The following is a 22,762-nucleotide window of genomic DNA, read 5'->3' as shown; positions in this document are numbered from 1 at the left end:
CAGGTTAGATCAATTTAGAGACTTGAGGCACCTCCCACTGCTACAAATGAGCTGAAGGAGACACATGCCAAAAGTCATGAATGAACAAACAGTGCCTTGCCATTCAGAAAGAGCAGGTCCTTAAGAAAGATATGCAAAACCTGCCACACAGGTGCCTGAAAAATACAAAACTTGCCCAGACATCACCTCCCCTGAAGCCGCTAGAGGACCCTTAGTATACTTGTTGTATTTTGGGCTGTTTGCCCCTAAATCCAGTCTTTTGGTCAACTGAGAAATACCGGATCCTGGATTTGGAGCGGGAAAACTACATTACCCACAAGGCCAAGCATGGAATGCCACCAGGCTGAGCCAATGGGGGCTCAGAGAAGGCATTTCCGTTTGGCCGCTTCTGTAGGGCGGGACTATAGTCCTCGCGGGGAGGTTTTGTCTTTTCAAGCCTCTGTCTCATTCGCTTAGGATTTCCTGGTCGCACAGTCCGGGGGAGAAGGCCTGAGAGCGGTGTTCCCCGCCTCACAGCCCGTGGTCGGAGCCTCCAGTGGTGCCCACAGCTCACACTTGGGATTGAAGCTCGGAGTCGCCACCAGGACCCACTCCAGGGCCGGGACAGGGACCGCCATTCCTGCAGCGGCTTCTGCTCCCGCCCCGATCCGACTACCGAGTGCAATGGCGGCGCCCCCGCTGAGGAGACGGGCTGAGGTGAGTTCGAGTCCCCCAGGCCCTCACCGCCTCCTCACACAGTCACCACAGCCTGGGGAGGGCGCCTGTCCCGTCCTGCAGCTCAGTCCCGAGTGGAGGACCGTGAGGAAAGTGGAGGGTGTTAGGTGACCCAGAAAAGCGGCGGCGAGGAAAACAAAGAGAACCAAGTGAATCAGAAAGAAAAAGGAGAAGTTTATTTGCGTTCTCGGGCGAGACCCACTGGCCCAAAAGGTGGGGCCAGTGAATTTCGCGCCTCCAGGGAGGGAGGGACATCTCTCTATTCAGGTGTTTGGTGAGGGCGGGGGCCTGAACTGAGGAAGTGTCTGCAGCAGGGGGTTGGCGGGACATTCAGGAATGGGTCAGTATCTGTGTGGGGTCCTTGTGGATTCAGGGAGAAGAAGCAGGTATCTGTGTCTGGCACATTTACCTGTGAGAAATTCCAGATCTGTGAGAAATTCCAGAGGAAGTCCATTGTCTCATCCCATGTCTGCATGTATCTGATCCTGGGCTCTCTCCGACCTAACAGAGGGGAGAGAGGAGTGTTGTGGCTTCTGAGGACACAGCAAGTGCAGGGCAGAGAGGACGGGGGTGACTTGCATCTGAAGGTCCCTGAGGATGTGGGCTGTGAGTATTGACGGAAAGAGCAGAGGCCGCAGGGAGGACGGCACAGACTCATTCGGGGCTTTCCCGGCTGTGGGTCCATCAGAGGCCTGGGGTGGGCCTGGATCCGGCTGGACTACAAGCTCTCTACACGCCATATGCCAAGTTCATGGGTGAGTCCAGCGAGATCCAGTGGCATTGGAGCAGGAAGGGGCAGAGCTGAGGGAGTGAACCTGGGGTCTGAACATGGGAAGGGGGTAAACATTACCCAGTGGTGAGCACATCTGGAGGAAGTGTGAGCTGAAGGTCCCGGGACCTGGTGTGGGGACTTAAAGGTGAAGCATAAACCGACGCTTGGCTTTGTGTTGGAGGCAGGATCTAGGAGACTGCAGTGGTGCTGCTTGGCAAGAAGGCTGGGGCCCTTCAGGCATCGCCCAGACCTTAAATGCCATTGCCCTCTACCCTCCCCTCCCCCAATCCTTCCCACCCAACCCAGCTGCTCTGCTGAGGGCCATGCAGTGAGTAATGGGACTGTGATGAGAGAGCAGCCTGCACTGGCATTAGGGCCTGGTGTCCACAGTAACCGGGTGCCCTGGAGGAAGTTGAGGGGGGGAAGGTGTGTAAGGAGTAGGATTAATGGTCCTCAGAAAGGCAGGTCTGCTTACAATTGTCTCCATTCTGACAGGTTGGCGTGACCTTTGAGGACATTGCCCTGTACTTCTCCAGGGAGGAATGGAGCCTCCTTGATGAGGGTCAGAGACAGCTGTACCTGAATGTGATGCTGGAGAACTTTGAACTTATATCCTCCCTGGGTAAGACCCTCACTCTCACCTGTGAACTGCACTTGGCTTTGCGATTTCCCAGACTCCATCCCCCAGGGTGTGCTCTGTCCTCCCAGGTAGACTGTGGTACTGCTTGATTTTCCAGTTTCCTGGGTAGTTGCTGTCCTGGGGAGGGTTGGTCTGTTTCTGCTGCTCCCTTCTATTCCTGAAGTCCCAATACTCCCCGCTGCACTAAATTCACAGGGAAGGACTTGTGGTTGGTAGTGTTGCAGGAAGCCTAAGGGATTCTACCTTGATCAGTGAGGAAAGCATTTTCTATATTCCTGTTGGTCATTTGTATGTATTTCTTGAAGAATTGCCTCTAAATCCTTATCCTGTTTATTAACTGTATCTTTTGGTTGAAGAGTCTTTGGAATACCTTGTATATTTTATATATTAATTGCTTATGACATACAGGAACACATATTTTTGCTTGTGCTTAATTGTGCTTTGCAGATATGGCTCCCCACACCTGCTTTTCTACAAAATCCATGTTTTGTGTTTGGCAACCCTGGTTTCAGCAGGTCTAGTGCCCCCATGTTTCTAGCAAGCTCAGATGCTTGTTACTAGTGCTTAGCAATGAAATATTGTTAATGAAGTTATATGGACTTTGCTTTTGAGGCAGAGTCATTGCATTGTTATTAGCCTGCATTATAGTATTAACATACCTTCATTATTCCCGGGGAACTGCAACTCTTTGTGTGAATTTCTGTCTATATCGCAATATTCGCTTTATTGTGCTGATCATAGCCGAATCCACAATATCTCCAAGAGATTCCTTCATATGGTTTGCAAGTATTTTCTTCTGTTCTCTAGATTGCCTTTCATTTCATGTTGTTTGTTGCTGTTGTTCCGTGAAGATGCTATTTTCTTTATTTGTGGCAGTGTGGACTGTTTATGTTTTCTATTTTGTGTGGTGGTTGGTGTCACATTCAGAAAATCCTGTTCAAAACAAACGTCTAGAACTTTTTCTCTATATTGTCCTGAGGAGTTTTAAGTTTTAGCGCTGACATTTAATTCTGTCATACAGTTGGCTTAGATTTTATCAGTGGTGTCCAGTTTTGTTGTTTTACACGTGAATGTGCGTTTATACCAGCACCATTCATTGAAGAAACTATCTTTCCCTTCTTCTGTGGCATGCAGCTTTGTCAAAGATTACATAAAGTATGTGCCTGAGTTTTGTTTTTTTTTGTTTACTGTTCTGTTCTGTTGATATATGTGTCTGTGTTTCTCCAGCAACACACCGTTTGCTTGCTTCCTCTTTGTAATTAATTGAAGTGAGGAAGTTTGATGCCACCAGCTTTCTTCTTGCTCAAGATATCTTTTGTTATCCTAGCCCAGTGGTCGTCACACTGCTGCTCGCGAGCCACATGCGGCTCTTTGGCCCCTTGAGTGTGGCTCTTCCACAAAATACCAAGTGCGGGTGCGCATGTACAGTGCAATTGAAACTTCACGGCCCATGCACAGAAGCCAGTATTTTGTGGAAGAGCCACACTCAAGGGGCCAAAGAGCCTCATGTGGCTCACAAGCCGCAGTTTGCCGACCACTGCCCTAGACCGTTTTGCTCAGTGTATAGAGGCTCGGCCAGCGGATTCAAGGGGCTTAGGTTTGATTCTTGTCAAGGGCATGTACCTTGGTTGCGTGCACATACCCATTATGGAGTGTGCAGGAGGCAGCTCATGGATGTTTCTCTCCTATGGATGTTTCTAACTCTCCCTTTCCCTTCCTCTCTGTAAAAATTCAATAAAATATATTTTTAAAAAAAGATTGCTTTTAGCCAAAACTGGTTTGGCTCAGTGGATGGAGCATCGGCCTGTGGACTGAGGGGTCCCAGGTTCGATTCTGGTCAAGGGCATGTACCTGGGTTGCGGGCACATCCCCAGTAGGAGATGTGTGGGAGGCAGCTGATCGATGTTTCTCACTCTCTATCCCCCTCCCTTCCTCTCTGTAAAAAATCAATAAAATATATATTTTTTAAAAAAAGATTGCTTTTGTTAATGGAGGTCTTTTGATCCCATTTCCAGATTTTCTGTTCTTTTCTTTGTAAAATACCATTGGCCGTATTGGTATTGCATTTAATCTGTAGTTTGCCTTGTGTACTATAGCTATCTCCACCATATTTCATTTTCTGATCCATGAACACAGGTTGTCTTTCAACTGATTTGGGTTTTCTTTCATTCCTTTCATCACTGTCTTATACTAGTCCCTGTACAGATATTTCACATTTTGGTTGAATTTATTCCTTTGGGTTTTATTGTTTTTGATTCTTTTTTATTTATTTTATTTTTTTAAAAAATATATTTTATTGATCTTTTACAGAGAGGAAGGGAGAGGGATAGAGAGTTAGAAACATTGATGAGAGAGAAACATCAATCAGCTGCCTTCTGGACACTCCCTACTGGGGATGTGCCCACAACCAAGGTACATGCCCTTGACCGGAATTGAACCTGGGACAATTAGTCTGCAGACGGACGCTCTATCCACTGAGCCAAACCGATTAGGGCTGTTTTTGATTCCTCAGTAAATTTGATTACATTCTTCGTTTTTCTATCAAAGAATTTATTATTAGATTGTAGAAATGGAACTAATGGTTGCATGTTTATTTTGCATCCTGTAACTTTTCTGATTTTAATTCTTTATTCTTCTTTTATCTTCACCGGAATAGTGAGGATATTTTTTCCACTGATTGTTTTTTTAGAGAGAGAGAGTGTGGGAGAGAAAGAGAAATATCGATTGGCTGCCTCCCACATGTTGCCTCTACTGTGAGTGGGGATCGGACCTGCAACCCAGGTATCTACCTTTGACTGGGAATCAAACCATACCCCTCAAGTTTACAAGGCAGTACTGTCATCAGTGAAGCACATTGGCTAGGTATATTTATTTATTCTTTAAATTGTTATTATTATTTCTTTATTTTTCTCATTAAGATTTTCATATAGAGGTAAATGAAAATTCTCATTTAGAAAAAATTAGAGAAAAGTTTCCATTTATTTATTTATTTAAATTTATTTTATTTTATTTTATTATTTTTTTTTAAAAAATATATTTTATTGATTTTTTACAGAGAGGAAGGGAGAGGGATAGAGAGTTAGAAACATCGATGAGAGAGAAACATCGATCAGCTGCCTCCTGCACATCTCCTACTGGGGATGTGCCCGCAACCCAGGTACATGCCCTTGACCGGAATCGAACCTGGGACCTTTCAGTCGCCAGGCCGACGCTCTATCCACTGAGCCAAACCGGTTTTGGCTACTTATTTCTTTGGAATAAAGATTTAGTGCACCAATACAGCCCAAAGCCAAAAGAAAAATAGCTTTGCCCTGTCATTTCCCGAAGAAAGCACTGCAGTTACTCAGAATAGGCCAAAAGAAAAGAAGCAATCCTGGCGTTCTAGATTTTACCGGAAGGACCACATGAGTCTATGTACATCGATTTGATGTGCAAATATATGTATTTTTTTATTTCTTAGAGGAAGAGGAGAGAGAGATAAAAACATCCATGATGAGAGAGAGTCATTGATCAGCTGGCTCCTGCACGACCCTCCACTGGTGACTGAGCTCGCAACCAGTGCAGGTGTCCTAACCAAGAATCCAATTGTGATCTCCTAGTTCAGAGGTGGGCTATCTTTTTGTGAGTGGGTGCCAAAACCAGCAAAATCTCTGACTCAAAATTCTTCTGCATGCCAACCCTAATTTTTAAAAAAATATATATTTTATTGATTTTTTTACAGAGAGGAAGGGAGGGGGATAGAGAGTTAGAAACATCGATGAGAGAGAAACATCGATCAGCCGCCTCCTGCACATCTCCCACTGGGGATGTGCCCTCAACCCAGGTACATGCCCTTGACCGGAATCGAACCCGGGACCCCTCAGTCCGCAGGCCGACGCTCTATCCACTGAGCCAAACCGGTTTCGGCAACCCTAATTTTTTGAGAGCATGTTACACCTACTTGATATCTCTTAAGGTGTACGTATGTGAAGAATCTTGAAGTAATAATAAAATTTATTTGAGCACCAAAAACACAGTATATGATGATGAAAAATATGGTTATTTTTTAATGTATACATGTACACTGATAGTCCGACAGAAAACTTTATGACTCTGATATTATCAGTGGGACTTTTGCAGCTGCATCACTGATGACAGAGATTTTACATCAGGTTCATATTTCGTGACCTTCAGAGATATGCACGAGCTACTACTTTCATCCGTCAGGTTACTCCTATTACGAGACTTAACAATATTCATCACTGAGAACAAAGATTCACAAGCGTATGTGGATGAAAACATGGAGAGTAACGCTGTTGCAAAGTTTTATAAACAGAAAAAATGTTCTGGAATGGCATTCCAAGTCCTCAATAGTTTGTTTTCTTTTTTTAAAAATATATTTTGCCCTAACCGGTTTGGCTCAGTGGATAGAGCGTCAGCCTGCGGACTCAAGGGTCCCGGGTTTGATTCTGGTCAAGGGCATGTACCTTGGTTGCGGCCACATCCCCAGTAGGAAGTGTGCAGGAGGCAGCTGATCGATGTTTCTAACTCTCTATCCCTCTTCCTTCCTCTCTGTATAAAATCAATAAAATATATTTAAAAAAAAATAATAATAAAATAAAATATATTTTATTGCCGAAACCGGTTTGGCTCAGTGGATAGAGCGTCGGCCTGTGGACTGAAGGGTCCCGGGTTCGATTCCTGTCAGGGGCATGTGCCTGGGTTGTGGGCACATCCCCAGTGGGGGATGTGCAGGAGGCAGCTGATCGATGTTTCTCTCTCATCTATGATTCTAACTCTCTATCTCTCTCCCTTCCTCTCTGTAGAAAATCAATAAAATATATTTAAAAAAAATAAAAATAAAAATATATTTTATTGATCTTTTACAGAGAGAAAGGGAGAGGGATAGAGAGTTAGAAACATCGATAAGAGAGAAACATGGATCAGCTGCCTCCTGAACATTCCCTACTGGGGATGTGCCCGAAACCAAGGTACTTGCCTTTGACCGGAATCAAAACTGAGACCTTTCTTTTTTTTTTTTTTTTAATATATTTTTTATTAATTAAGATATTACATATGTGTCCTTATCCCCACGTTACCACCTACCCCCCCCCCGCCCCCCGCACATGCCTTCACCCCCCGTTGTCCGTGTCCTGTATGCTTGCATGTAAGTCCTTTGGTTGATCTTTCCCACCTACCACCACCCTCCCCTACCTTCCCTCCAAGGCCTGACAGTCCAATCAATGCCTCTCCGTGTCTGGATTAGTCCTTGTTCATCAGTTTATGTTGTTCATTATATTCTCCAAATGAGTGAGATCATGTGTTATTTATCCTTCTCTGACTGGCTTATTTCACTTAGCATAATGCTCTCTAGTTCCATCCATGCTGTGGCAAATGGTAAGAGTTACTTTTTCTTCTTCCTCTTCTTAAAGAATACCTTTCAGCATTTCATATAACGCTGGTTTGGTGGTGATGAACTCCTTTGGCTTTTCCTTATCTGTGAAGCTCTTTATCTGACCTTCAATTCTGAATGATAGCTTTGCTGGATAAAGTAATCTTGGTTATAGGTTCTTGCTATTCATCACTTTGAATATTTCTTGCCATTCCTTTCTGGCCTGCAAAGTTTCTGTTGAGAAATCAGCTGACAGTCGTATGGGTATTCCCTTGTAGGTAACTGATTTTTTTTCTCTTGCTGCTTTTAAGATGTTCTCTTTGTCTTTTGCTCTTGGCATTTTAATGATGATGTGTCTTGGTGTGGTCCTCTTTGGATTTCTTTTGTTTGGGGTTCTCTGCGCTTCCTGGACTTGGAAGTCTATTTCTTTCACCAGGTAGGGGAAGTTTTTTGTCATTATTTCTTCAAATAGGTTTTCAGTATCTTGCCCTCTCTCTTCTTCTGGCACCCCTATAATTCTGATGTTGGTACGCTTGAAGTTGTCCCAGAGGCTCCTTACAGTATCTTCATATTTTTGGATTCTTTTTTCTTTTTGCTTTTTCTTTTCTTTCTTTTTTTTAAAATATATTTTATTGATTTTTTACAGAGAGGAAGGGAGAGAGATAGAGAGTAAGAAACATCGATGAGAGAGAAACATCAACCAGCCGCCTCCCGCACACCCCCCACTGGGGATGTGCCCGCAACCCAGGCACATGCCCTTGACCGGAATCGAACCCAGGACCCCCCAGTCCGCAGGCCGACGCTCTATCCACCGAGCCAAACCAGTTCTGGCATCTTTTTGCTTTTTCAGTTGGGTATTTTTTGTTTCTTCGTATTTCAAATCTTTGACTTGATTCTTGGGATCCTCTTGTCTGCTGCTGGATCTCTTTATATTATTCTTTTTTTTTATTAAATATATTTTATTGATTTTTTACAGAGAGGAAGGGAGAGAGATAGAGAGTTAGAAACATCGATAAGAGAGAAACATCGATCAGCTGCCTCCTGCACATCTCCTACTGGGGATGTGCCCGCAACTCAGGTACATGCCCTTGACCGGAATCGAACCTGGGACCTTTCAGTCCGCAGGTCGACGCTCTATCCACTGAGCCAAACCGGTTTCAGCTGTATATTATTCTTTATTTCAGTCAGTGTATGCTTAATTTCTAGTTGGTCTTTTTTCATATCCTCCAGGTTCTCACTAAATTTATAGGCAGTTTGCAGAAAATTCTTGAAAAACCTTAGAAATGTGGTTTTGGACTCTATATCTAGTCGTTTGCTGTCCTCCATTTCTGTCATTTGTGACCTGTTTCTTTGTCTTCGCATTTTTTATGCTTCCCTGTGTTGGTAGAGTGGTTTTGTGTGCTAGGTGTCCTATAGGGCCCAATGGCTCAGCCTCCCCACTTACCTGAGGTGGACACTCTTGGTGCACCCCCTTGTGGGCTTTGTGCACAGTCTTGTAGTTATGCCTCGATTGTTTTAGGTTTCACTGGGAGGAATTGACCTCCAGGCCAATTGGCAGTGAGAATCAGCTGTGTCTGCAGTGGGAGAATTTCTGTGCTGAAGACACCCTTCTGGGGCAAGACTTGCCTCAGTGGGGCTTTGGTGCTCACTGAGTCTGCCCCCTGAGTGTGTTCCTTATGAATCTGAGGAGTTGTAATCTGGATGGTCCCACTCTGACCACTGGGTACTCTAGCTCTTGGGTCTAAGGAGATGCTAATTAAGCCTCTTCTTGAGGTTACCCAGCAGGAGCTACGAAAAGATATGCAGATTCCCCTTCCTTTTTTGAGATTTGGGGGTTCCCAGATGAGGCCCAGCTGTGAAGCAATGCAAGCTGCTGTGGGGCCTTGGGCCTTCTCTTGGAAGTTCTGGGTCTGTCTGGCCCAGCTGCAATTTGTTAGGTAATTTTCAGCTTGCAAAGGTCCCAGGCATTCACATGCAAAAGACTTTGCCACAGTCTGAATGGGGCGGGGTCTCGGGAGCAACTATGGCTGATTCTCAGCCCTGCCCTAAGGGGCTGAGAGTCTCAGTGTCCCGGTAATTGCTTCCAGTACCTCTGAGGGAAAGCCGCCCTCAAGTTCCGAGTTCTGCTGCCAGAGTGTCCAGTTTCTCCCCGTATGAGCCCTGGGTCCCCAGAGACTTCCCAGAACTGGAGTACAGAGCAGTTGGGAGCTTGTGACTCCCTCCAGATTAAAAAAGACAGCCGTGTCCTCAGGTGCCAGCCCCTTTCTGCTCACGCCGCAGCCTCCATACCTCTGCACTTTACTTTTGTAGCTCCTCTGAGTCTCAGTGTGCTTTTCTCTTTTCTTCTAGTTGTAGAATTTCCACTCAGCCAGCCTTCCTGTGGTTCTGGATGATGTCTGTTCTGTGTTTTAGTTGTATTTTTGAAGTTGTTGTTGGAGGCAGCAATTTCCCGTGTTTACCTATGCCGCCATCTTGGTTTCTCTCGAACCTGGGACCTTTCAGTCCGCAGGCCAAAGCTCTATCCACTGAACCAAACCAGTCAGGGCAATAGTTCGTTTTCGACACTTCTCTCTGGTACTCCTGTCTCTAATTGCTTTTTTTCAATGTTTTCCAAATCAAATCTAAGGTCAATAAATTTCTGCTTCCAAATTGATGTACTATGAAATTCAATCAACTGCATTTCAAAGTCAGCCATGTCTATCCATGAAAACATTTGTAAGTTTAGTTCCTCCAGTTTCATGCTGTCTGGAAACCTCATGAATTTTGCTGTTTCTTCCAGTTCTCTGAATTTCGCAAATCTTGAGAGAAACTGCTCAATAGTTGACTTGATGATGTTTAAAAACAGCTTTTGAAGGCTTTGACAGTCCGTTCTGTCATCTTTTGGGAGGCCTTTGATGTGCCTCTTGAGGTTTGGGAAATATCTAAATCTCTCACCATCCACATCCCTTTTAAAAACTTCCATTTTCTTTCCAAAAGCCTTTATGTAACCACATATAACATCAAGTGTCTTGCCCGTTCCTTGTTATTTAACATTTAAGTCATTCAAATGTTCACAAAAATTGTAAATGGAAGATTATAAGAGAGGGTTTTGCGTGCCAGCTAAAGTTACTGGAGTGCCATGTTTGGCACCCATGCCAGGGGTCCCGTCCCGTCTCCCCCGCACCCTCCCCCCCGCCCCGTCCTAGTTCATGAGTCAATGCTCAATCTGTGAGACATACTGGGCAGCATTTATTGATTGATTTTAGAGTCAGAAAGGAATAGAGACAAACAAAGAGAGTGAGGCATTGATGTGCTATTGTACCCATCTGTGCATTCATTGGTTGTCCCATACATGTGCCCTGATGGGGGATCAAACCCACAACCTTGGGGCATCAGGGCCACACTCTCAACGACTGAGCCACCTGGACAGGATTCTGAATTTGTTTATTAATTTCAGGAGCTCATAGTGGGATCTTGAGAAATTTCTCTTTGGAGGGTCATGTCGTCTCCTAAGATCAACATCTCTTATGATGCATTGTGGTTCATAGTGACATGTGTAATGTCTTATCTTTTATTTCTATTTTTACTTATTTGAGGCTTGGTTTCTGTTTGTTTTTGCTTTAGTGTAGCTAACGGCTTGCATATTTTTATATCTTTTTTTAAAAAATATGCCTCTTAGGTATTCCTTTCTTTTGTCTTGTCTCTCTTTTATTTATGTTTGTTCTAATATTTATGGTTTCTTTCCTTTGAAACCTTTGTTTTACTTTCCTGTTGTGTTTCTAGTTTCCTGAGGTGCCATGTTAGGTTCTTTGAGATCTTTTGTGACAATGTAGGCATTTATCTCTATAAAATTTCTCATTAGAATTACATTTTCTTTTTTAAAATATATTTTATTGATTTTTTACAGAGAGGAAGGGAGAGAGATAGAGTGCTAGAAACATCGATGAGAGAGAAAAATCCATCCGCTACCTCCTGCACATCTACTGGGGATGGGCCCACAACCAAGGCCCATACCCCTGACCGGAATCGAACCTGGGACCTTTCAGTCCCCAGGCCGACACTCTATCCACTGCGCCAAAGCGGTTTCGGCTATTTTATTGATTTTTTACACAAAGGAAGGGAGGGAGAGGGATAGAGAGAAATATTGATGATAGAGAAACATTGATTGAGCTGCCTCCTGCACACTCCCTACTGGGGATGTGCCTGCCACCACGGTACACGCCCTTGACCGGAATTGAACCTGGGACCCTTCAGTCCTCAAGCCAATGCTCTATCCACTGAACAAAACCAGTTAGGGCTACATTTTCTGAATGTTATACATAAGCTTTGGTACATTGTCTTGTTATTTACTTTGCCTATAGGCTTTTTGAGATCTTTTGTTTTTGGCTACCCTGAAATTCTTATGTCTTTCTTTATTATTCCTTTTACAGAGAGAGGAAGGGAAATGGGGGGAGAGAGATGAGGGAGAAACATCAATCGGCTGCCATCTGCACAGTTGAAAACCGGGTATGGAAGCCACATTATGATATGTGCCCTAATCAGGAATAGAACCCTCGACCCTTCAATACACAGGATGCTGCTCCAACCAACTGAATCACACTGGCCAGGGCATTGTGTGGTTTTTGGAAACAAAACTTTCTGGGTTTTTTTGAGGACAGGCCACTGGGATCAATGAGAACAGAAGTATCATGGCTGATAGTGGTATCGCTGACCCTTTATTTTTATTTTTTTTATTTATTTTATTAAAAGTCACATTTATTCAGCGTCATGATCAGACCATTACATTTAGCAATCAACAGCAAGGGTGCAAAAAAAAATAATTTACATTAAAACCCTCGGTTGGAATGCTTGACACTTTCCACAGAGCAGACACTAAAATAATCTGTTCTACAATTAGTCACAAATACAGTCCTCCAGTTTTTTTGCCCATTCACATGAGTATTGTCTAACACATGTCTTCTTTGTGGCAGCTAGGCCCTGCCACCACTGTGCTTGGCTGAGTTCACAAATCTGTTGTAACCTGTAGCTTCCCTGTCACTTCTCTGGCTCTCCTCTCCTGCTAAGCTTTGTTTCCTGGCAGTAATTAAAACCTTCTGTCACTGCCATAGCTACTGCTGCTGCTGGAACCGCCATAGCCTCCTGGGTTTCGTGGTTTGGCAAAGTATTGACCTCCACCACCATAAGGGCCAGAGCTTCTGCCTCCAAAGTTTCCTCCTTTCATAGGTCCAACATTTGAAGATTGATGGTTGTAATTGCCAAAATCATTATAGCCACCACCTCCAAAATTGCTTCCACTACCACCGCCAAAGCCGCCTCCGCCTCCTCCGTTGTTACAGCTGTCATAGCTGCCACTCCCCGCCATGGCCACTGCCCTGGTTTCCATAACCCTGTCCACCACTTCCATAGCCTCTGCTTCCTCCAGAGTAACCAGGGCCGCCTCCTCCATAACCGCCGTCAGTACCAAATCCATTATAGCCATCCCCACGGCTACCATATCCACCGCCACCACAGGTGCCACCAAAGCCACCTCGACCACTGAAGTTTCCTCCACAACCAAAGTTGTCGTTTCCACCAAAACCACCTCCACGACCACCTCCGAAGTTTCCAGAACCACTTCGACCTCTTTGGCTGGACGAAGCACTAGCCATCTCTTGCTTAGATAGAGCTTTCCTTACTTCACAGGTGTGGCCATTCACAGTATGGTATTTCTGAATGACAATCTTGTCTACAGAGTCATGGTCGTCAAAGGTTACAAAAGCAATGCCTTTCTTTTTGCCTCTGCCTCGGTCAGTCATGATTTCAATCACTTCTATTTTCCCACACTGTTCAAAATAATCTCTTAGAGGATGTTCTTCAGTGTCTTATTTAATACCACCGACAAAAATCTTTTTCACAGTTAAGTGGGCACCAGGTCTTTGAGAATCTTCTCTCGAGACAGCCCTCTTTGGTTCCACCACTCTTCCGTCCACCTTGTGTGGCCCTGCGTTCATGGCTGCATCCGCCTCCTCCTCAGTGGCATAGGTGACAAACCCAAAGCCTCTGGAGCGATTGGTATTTGGATCTGTCATCACCACACAGTCCGTGAGCATTCCCCATGGCTCAAAATGGCTCCTCGGACTCTCATCGGTTGTTTCAAAGCTCAAACCTCCGATAAAGAGCTTCCGCAGCTGCTACGGCTCTTTGGGAGACTCAGACTTAGACATGGTGACGGCAACAGGGGAAATTCCAACGACGCTTACTCCACGGCCTTCACCGGCAGAAAGGAGTGATCTAAGGAGCGTATCTCTCTTTTTAATTTTTATTTACAATATATTTTTATTAATTTCAGACAGCAAGAAAGAGGGATAGAGTGATAGAAACATCAGTGATGAGAGAGAATCATTAATTGGCTGCCTTGTGCATGCCCCCCCAGCTGGAACCGAGCCTGCAACCCGGTCATGTGCCCTTGACATGAATCAAACCTGGGACCTTTCAGTTCACAAGCAGATGCTCTATCCACTGAGCCCAACTGGCTAGGGCTGACCCTCTTTTTTAAAAAAAATACATTTTTATTTATTTCTGAGAGGAAAGGGGGCAAGAGAGAGAGAAACATTAATGATGACAAAGTGTCACTGATCAGCTCCCTCCTGCATGCCCCCTACAGGGACTGAACCCACAAAAAACTGGGCATGTGCCCTTGAGTGGAATAGAACCTTGGACCTTTCAGTCCGCAGGCTGACACTCTATCCACTGAGCAAACCAGCTAAGGCTGACCCTTGCTTCGTTCCTTCCTTTATTTATTTATTTATTTATTTCCTTAGTTAGTTAGTTATTAACCGTTTATTTTTCATATATTTTATTGATTTTTTTATAGAGAGGAAGGGAGAGGGATAGAGAGTTAGAAACATCGATGAGAGAGAAACATCAATCAGCTGCCTCCTGCACATCTCCCACTGGGGATGTGCCCGCAACCCAGGTACATGCCCTTGACCGGAATCGAACCTGGGACCTTTCAGTCTGCAGGCTGACGCTCTATGCACTGAGCCAAACCGGTTTCGGCTAACTGTTTTTTTTTTTAACTTAGATATCTTCAAATGTGTTTGCTCACCCAGTTTCCTGTCATCCTTTCTATGCAGTTGTCCTGACTTGGTATTCTGTATTACTGTTTGTCTTCATGGTACTCTTGTCCCCATTCCCTGTGGGATTTTTTTTCATGGATAGGTGTCTACTTACTCTCGGATAGGGAAAGATTCTCTGTCTGTGATTCTGCCATCTTGCTGATGTCGTTTTCATAGGTCTTTTGCCTGTGATCTCATTTGTGGTTTGTTGTTCTACCACAGTGCTGACCATACCTCATTTTAGTTTTTCTTTTAAGATTTGCATCATTTATCTCATGCTGTGGCTGAACTTGGATTTAAGAGGCAAAATCTTTTGTGCATCACAGGAGAAACATGACTTTATCAATGACAGGGTAGACCCAGAGGCAGTCTTGCCTTGGAGAAGGACTCTGAGGGCGGTTTTCATGCCTGGGCTCTTTTACGTTCATAACTAGGAAGCCATTTTGTTCAACAAAATAAATGTTTTGTTACCATTGCCCACTCCTCACCCAATTCTACTTCTTCTTGCTTAAGGTTGAAACTTTGCCTATGACTCAGTTTTAATAGTGATCATTCTACTTGGATTCCCAGCCCATGGATAACCTTAACCTCTTTAAACTTTGCACCTCTACCTCTATCACACATCTCAGCTTTACTGCACTCCAGTGTTGTTGCATACCTGCAGAGCTTTAGAGTGCAAATGTATTATATTGACACTGAACATCACATACTTTCCTATGATTGATATTTTATGGGTTTGAGCACATTGAATTTATTTTACACAGACTCATTTTGCCAGCATGAAAGATCCTAAAGGAAGCCATTTGTGGAGTAATAACAAGCAGACACAGCTTCTCTTCTTTTTGTGCCAGCCTATGCTTCTGTTCTCACTTGGTGAGATTTTGATCATTCAGTGACCTTTTGGGCCATGTTATATATAACAGCCATTTCCTGAGTAGCTAACTTACTTATCTTGAAAATCATTGTATGGAATCATGTCCAGTTGTGACATAAACAATTGTGGTGAAGATATTATGTTTTTATCAGGTCAACATGCACTTTACCTACGTTTCCTTTTGAACAGGTTGCTGCTGTGGAGCAGAAATTATGGAGGCAACGAGTGAACAGCAGGTTTCTGTAAGATTGTCACAGGCAAGGAATCCCAAGTTAGCCTTGTCATCCCGGAAGAGCCACCCCTGTGAGGGTTGTCGACTAGTCTTGGGAAACATTTTCCACGTGATGGAGCTGCAGGGAACACAACACAGACAGATACTATTGAGGTGTGGGTCATGTGATAAACGATTTTATTTCTGTGCAAAATTTCAGCAGCAGCATGATACAGAGAAGACTTTCATTAGAGGTATGGAGAGGATCTCACTTGCAAACAGCTGCAATTTCAATGTGTCCCAGAATCATTTCACCTGCGGGGAGGTTGGGCAGGGTGTTCTTACCGGGTCAGGACATCTCCACCTAAAGGCTATTCAGACCAGGGACAGTCCAACTGAAATTTCCACGTGTGGGATGACGTTTCAAAGGAGAAAAAATTATTACAGTAGACAAGAATGTAAGAGAGACATTAGTTGCACCCACACGTTTATTCAGGAAAAAGGTGTCCATCTTGGAAGTGGGTGTTGTGTGTGCTCTGAATATGGAATTTATTTCACCAAATTTTCTAGCTTTCATTATCAACAGAGAGGTTACACTGGAGAAAAGCCTTATAAATGCAGTGAATGTGGGAAATCTTTTACACGGAGCAATGCCCTTCGTTATCATCAGAGAGTTCATACCGGAGAAAAGCCTTATAAATGCAGTGAATGTGAGAAATCTTTTGCATGGAGGAATGCCTTTCGTTATCATCAGAGAGTTCATACCGGAGAAAAGCCTTATAAATGCAGTGAATGTGGAAAATCTTTTGCATGGAGTGATGCCCTTCGTTATCATCAGAGAGTTCATACAGGAGAAAAGCCTTATAAATGCAGTGAATGTGGGAAAGCTTTTGCACAGAGGCATACCCTTCATTATCATCAGAGAGTTCATACAGGAGAAAAGCCTTATAAATGCAGTGAATGTGGGAAAGCTTACACCACTAGGACTAATCTTTATTGTCATCAGAGAGTGCACACTGGAGAGAGACCTTATCAATGCAGTGAATGTAGAAAATCTTTTGCCACTAACACCCAGCTTCGTAGTCATCAGAGCGTGCACACTGGAGAAAAGCCTTATAAATGTAGTGAATGTGGGAAATCTTTTACATGTAGCAGTGCTCTCCTATATCATCAGAGAGGTCACTCTGGAGAAAAGCCTTATCAATGCAGTGAATGTGGAAAATCTTTTATCGCTAAAGCTGAAGTTCATCTACATCAGAGAGTTCATACGGGAGAAAAGCCTTATAAATGCAGTGAATGTGGAAAATCTTTTACCAGTAGTAGTGACCTTTATTATCATCAGCGTGTTCACACTGGAGAAAAGCCTTATAAATGCAGTGAATGTGGAAAATCTTTTGCACGGAGCGGAGCACTTCGTCATCATCAGAGAGTTCATACGGGAGAAAAGCCTTATAAATGCAGTGAATGTGGGAAATGTTATAAAGGTAGAAGTGGTCTCCAATATCATCAGAGAGTTCACAATGGAGAAAGCCCTTATGAGTGCAATTAATATGAGGTATCTCTCAGCCAAATTTCTAAATTTGCTCTCCACTAGAGTACAAATGTGAGAAATTTCTTAGATGAGTAGGAAATGTAGTTTCTTAGTTTGAACTTAACAATAGTACAAGAAAATTTGTTCATCCTCATTTTTCTGAATTATATCCTATACATTTAATCACCTATCTTTTGTAAAGTTCCCATAAGTGTTTTTGCCGTTCTATGTGTGTGTTTTTATGTTGGAACACTATGTAATTATGTTGCACGTTCTAACATACAGAGATGTCCTGCCAGATCTATGTCACTGCACATTTCTGTTGCTGAAGGTATTTCACCTGAACCACCTATAAGGTCTCTACAGATGGCAGCAATCACCATCCTCCTGTGCCAGGGAAGCTATGTCTGTTGTCTGATTTGTCAACGAAAATGAGGAATACCTGAGCCCTTGGTTCTTACTTGTTTCCCTGTCTTGTGTTGCCACATAGGACTCATTACTGTTGGCCCCAGTAAACATAATGTTGCAGAGGGCCTGCCATTTTCAGGGACACACTTTCTGTAGATGCTAATGATGAGTTTATTGCATGCTTAAGTCATCAATGGAAGAACTGCCAGTCTCATGTCTCTTTGGTTTGTAAAATAATGAAGGCTTTTTCTTAAGACTTCTTTAATCTGGGGTGTTCTATTTACTCTGTCTGTTAGTTTATAAGATCAGGGCTTTCCAAGCATGTTGAGGTGAAACACTTTTATGGGGTCTCAAACATTTTTCCCTTGGGGGAACATATGGTTCAGAAATTAGCTCATCAGTTTTTTGCAAATTTACACTGCTGCCCATATTTTCCTAGGAAACACTGGGACACTCTACTTCTCATGTGAAGATGGGTGCGTTGAGACATAGAGATCAATCCAAAGAGGGGGTAGCTGGGACAACCTCAAGTGTGAATTTTTTCTCCTGTTTGCAAGCGATGCCAGTCCGTGTGAGGTGAATCTCTTGCCCAGGTCCTGCAGGAGGCCCTGTGCCCTAATGCCTACAATATCACGGGTGATGGTCACTGGTTTGAGGACAATGGCATTCAGGGAAAACCCTTTCACTACAGAAACGTTGACCTGATTGTGATTGGATGAGACTGCACCCCTTTAGATGGAATAGTCCTCACCTAACTGTGCATCCAGGAATTATTTTGAGGAAAAGACCACAAGAGCTGTTTGTACACAGATCTGAGGGACTCCAGGGATGTGTATCTTCTGTGGAGCAGCCATTGTCATCTACACTAATAAAAGAGAAACATGGTAATTAGCGTACGACCACTACCCTTCCCATTGGCTAATCAGCATATCCTTATGCAAATTAACTGTCAGCCAAGATGGCGGCCAGCGGCCAGGCAGCTGAAAGCGAACATGAGGCTTGCTTGATCCAGGGACTGCAGACTCCAACGATCCCCGCCTGACTTGCCGGCCTCTGAGCTACAACTCTAAGAAACTTTGTAACAGATATAGAAGCTAAACAAAACCCCAGAAACCAGCTTTCCGCCAGCCGGGATCTCAGAGCTAGAGTTATACATTGTTTCGATTATAGCAGCTGAAGCCTCAGAGCTAGAGCCAGAGCTAAAGCTGGCCCAGAATAAAAAGAAAAAAAAAGAAAGGAGTGGTTGGGAGCTTCAGTCAATTGCCAGCCTGAAAGCAGCCCTCAGTCCCTCACCCAGACTGGCCAGGCACCCCAGTGGAGACCCCACCCTGATCCAGGACACCCTTCAGGGCAAACCAGCCGGCCCCCAGGCCTCTATCCTATATAGTAAAAGGGTAATATGCCTCCCAGCACCGGGATCAGCGGAGCCGCGAGGCCTCCTGGCACCGGATGAGCATGACAGGGGGCAGCACCCAAACCCCCCGATCGCCTGTGGCTCTGTGTGTGACAGGGTGTGGCACCCCAACCCCACCCCACACGCAGGTCCTGCTCTGTGTGACAGGGTAGAGCCATAACCTCCCCATCGGCCCTTCCCTGAGTGTGACAGTGGTGGCGCCCCAACCCCCTGATCCGCCCTGCTGTGTGTGTGACAGGGGGCATTGCCCTAACTCCCCTATCGGCCCTGCTCTGTGCGTGACGGGGGGAGCTCCTCAACCCCCTGATGGGCCCTGCTCTTTGCATGACAGGGGGGAGCTCCCCAACCCCCTGATGGGCCCTGCTCTGTGCGTGACAGGGGGCAGTGCCCCAACCCCCTGATGGACCCTGCTCTGTGCGTGACAGGGGGTGGTGCCGCAACCTCCCCATCGACCCTGCCTTGAGTGTGATAGGGGGCGGTGCCCCAACCGCCCAATCAGCCCTACCCTGAACGTGACTGAGGGTGGCATCAAAACCTCCCAATCCGCCCTGCTCTGTGCATGACGGGGCGGCGCCCCAACTCCACAATCGGCCCTGCTCTAAGCCCGAACAGGGGCTGCACCTAGGGATTGGGCCTGCCCTCTGCCACCCGGGAGCAGGCCTAAGCCAGCAGGTCATTATCTCCCGAGGGGTCCCAGACTGCGAGTGGGCACAGGCCGGGCTGGGGGACTCCCCCCTCTCCCCCTCCCCCCAGTGTACAAATTTTTGTGCACCAGGCCTCTAGTTGATTATAATCAAGATGTTTTGTGGCTCCTGAAGTTTCTCAGAAGTTCTCATCAGAGCCATTGTTGCGCTGGCATCAAAAGAAAGATGGAGAAATTAAAGATTGAAATAATAATTTAATCAAAAATAGAGTGCAAAATAAAAGAAAAAGAAAGATGGAGACAATGGCTGTCTTTACTTCAGGAATGTGGCTTTTGTGAGATTGGGTGAAAGTTCTTCATTTTTATTACATTTTCTGTCACTGAGATGAGACTCACCCAGATGTCATAAGTACGGGTATTGAATATAGAGTTGCCACACCTGTTCTTCCAGAATACTAGTGAACCATTTTTGATAACTATAATGAGTAAATTACATGTGTTAAGTATAGTGTTTCATAAATCTTGACATGTGCATGAAACTGAAACCATCATTATAGTCATAAAGCTGACCATATCTGTCTCTGTGTAATTGCATAATGATCTCTTTTAATCTGTCCCTGTTCTTCACAGCTTTCCTAGTTTCCATGGATTTACATTCCATCTTCATAGAGAACTTTATTTTTCTGCTTTAGTTTATGTTTCATACAAACTTGGAGTTTTATTAAAGTCACACTAGTAACTCATAGTTTTTTCTGATATTCTTATCACTGATATATCACCATCAGTTTGCCCAATTTAATAAATATTTGGTTATTTCTAATAAAGCTAGTACAAACATTTCTTTATAATTCCTTGTATGTATATAAGTGTTATTTACCTTTGTCAAAATTTCAGTGCACAGTCTGGGGTTTTTGAGTTGATGAATGTTTAAATTTACCGAGATTAGCAAATTGTGATCTAAATGGAGTATACCTCCAGGGCCGGTGTGGGTCAGTACTTGTCCATCATCTTGTGCAGCACAGGGTTGTGGAATTGATTGCCAGTGGGGATATGTGCCTGTGTTGTGGGCTAGATCCACAGAAGTTGGTGTGCAGGAGTTCACTGGCCAATATGGCATTCTTCCATCAATGTTTCTCTCCCTCCCTTCTCTCTCTAAAAATTAATAAACTATTCTTTAAAAAATAAAAAATAAATCTATCCCTACCCAGTTTGGAACAGTGGATTGAGCGTCAGTCTGCAAACTAAAGGGTCTCTGATTGGATTCTGGCCAAGGGCACATGTCTGGGTTTGGGGAATGAATCCTCAGTAGTGTGCATGCAGGAGTTGTGATCAGTGATTCTGCTTCTCCCTTCACCTTCGAAATTAATAAGGGAAATTGTTTAAAAACAGAAAACATCAGTGTCTATGATCATGTCTCACTAAGAATGGAATGACTCACCCAATAGACGAGCTCTATGGTATGCTATTAATAAAGATTGTTTTAAAAAAATAAACCTTAACTGATTTTGCTTTTTGGCATAAATAATCAGAAACAAAAGGATATAATAACAGAGGCATGATATAAAAATGACAAAAACATTATATGACAACAACAAAAATGTGATATAAAAACAACAGCGATGCAAACAATGACTGATAAAGTGAGTAAACTTATTCTAATATCTCCCTGTACACCGTAATAAGAGTGAAAACACTTTCAGAGTGCTTGACTAATTTCCTTTGTGATGAAGTACTTAGAACTTTAACTGTAAATGTATAATTTGGGTTACTGTAGTGTTCCAAACAATAAAAAAACATGCAAAAAAAGTTTGTTTGTGTTATATATCTCTACTGTTACCAGTATATGTAAAATGTCTTTTTAAGGAAAAATTACTCTAAGGTGGACTCGTTCCTTTGGTGGAAAATAAAGCCTCTTTTCCTGCCACATGCATTTAATGATGAATATACAGAGTCTCCCCAGCTTTGTTGCCCTGCTTTGGGTGGTGGTGGCATTGACACATTAAGAACTGGGTATCTGTGGGACTGCTTCATACTCACCCATCATTTTGTTACCAAAGACTTAAAGCAGAAGGCAGAGCAGGGTGGGCGCAGCCCAGGGCCCGATGTGGGCAGGCTTGCAGTCTCGTGCTCTCGCGTGGCCGCATTGAGCACAGGGGTTGATATTTTCCCATTTGGTCACTTGAAGGAATTACGTGGACAAAATTGGTTTGCAAATTGTTATACTTAAACAGCTGTGTTTGCTTTATTGCAATCTCTACACTAATAAAAGAGAAAGATGCAAATGGACCATATCTTTGTGACTCCCACCAGCCAATCAGGAGTGACTATGCAATTCAACCCAACAAAAGTGGCAGGTTCATTTGCATACGTAGCCCCTCTCAGCTGGAGCAAAGACAGGGCCAGCAGCCAGGGGAAGGAAGGCCCATCCTTGCACGAATCTTCATTCATCGGGCCTCTAGTCTATTATAGCTACTAAAAGTGCCTAAAAGGTAAATAATTTTATCACTGACTTCTGTAGCTAACTTTAAAATTGGAATTTGATTTGCAGTGATTATACTTAGATTTCTGTGCCCAGAATTTTCTTATAGTTACTAATTTTTTTTTTAATACAAAATATTTTATTTATTTATTTACTTTTTTATTTTTATTTTTTTTATTTTTTTAAATCTTTATTGTTCAGATTATTACATTTGTTCCTCTTTTTTCCCCCCATACCTCCCCTCCTTCCAGCTCCCACCCCACCCTCCACCCTCACTCCCCACCCACTGAGTTCATCCATAGGTGCATGATTTTTGTCCAGTCACTTCCCGCATCTCCCACACCCCTTTTCCCCCAAGAATAGTCAGTCCATTCCCTTTCTATGTCCCTGATTCATTATAGTCACCAGTTCATTCTGTACATCAGGTTATTTATTCACTTGATTCTTAGATTCATTTGTTGATAGATGCATATTTGTTGTTCATAATTTGTATCTTTACCTTTTTCTTCTTCTTCCTCTTCTTAAAGGATACCTTTCAGCATTTCATATAATACTGGTTTGGCGGTGATGAACTCCTTTAGTTTTTCCTTATCTGTGAAGCTCTTTATCTGACCTTCAATTCTGAATGA

The 22,762-nt window shown here is 43.8% G+C and overlaps 1 protein-coding gene and 1 pseudogene across 1 annotated transcript; one reads left to right on the top strand and one right to left on the bottom strand.

Moving 5' to 3' along the window:
• The first annotated feature begins 663 nt into the window (after nucleotides 1-663).
• LOC139000312 (zinc finger protein 418-like) lies at nucleotides 664-21,445 on the top strand. Its single transcript, XM_070402550.1, has 4 exons — nucleotides 664-696; nucleotides 1,982-2,108; nucleotides 15,637-15,832; nucleotides 16,229-21,445. Exons 1-4 carry the CDS (start codon nucleotides 664-666, stop codon nucleotides 17,205-17,207), a joined length of 1,335 nt encoding a protein of 444 aa, XP_070258651.1. The 3' UTR covers nucleotides 17,208-21,445.
• LOC139000092 (heterogeneous nuclear ribonucleoprotein A1 pseudogene) lies at nucleotides 12,452-13,679 on the bottom strand (annotated as a pseudogene).
• Nucleotides 21,446-22,762: the final 1,317 nt, after the last annotated feature.

The sequence above is a fragment of the Myotis yumanensis genome, unplaced genomic scaffold (assembly GCF_028538775.1).
Source record: "Myotis yumanensis isolate MYYU_CA2020_CCGP unplaced genomic scaffold, mMyoYum1.0.hap1 SCAF_23, whole genome shotgun sequence".
Taxonomy (NCBI): domain Eukaryota; kingdom Metazoa; phylum Chordata; class Mammalia; order Chiroptera; family Vespertilionidae; genus Myotis; species Myotis yumanensis.
This window is presented reverse-complemented; position numbering and strand designations above follow the sequence as displayed.

Coding starts and splice junctions, on each gene's coding strand:
- LOC139000312 (XM_070402550.1), top strand. CDS start 664: ATGGCGGCGCCCCCGCTGAGGAGACGGGCTGAG. Junction 2,109..15,636: donor TGAACTTATATCCTCCCTGG/GTAAGACCCTCA, acceptor CCTTTTGAACAG/GTTGCTGCTGTGGAGCAGAA. Junction 15,833..16,228: donor CACAGACAGATACTATTGAG/GTGTGGGTCATG, acceptor CAAATTTTCTAG/CTTTCATTATCAACAGAGAG.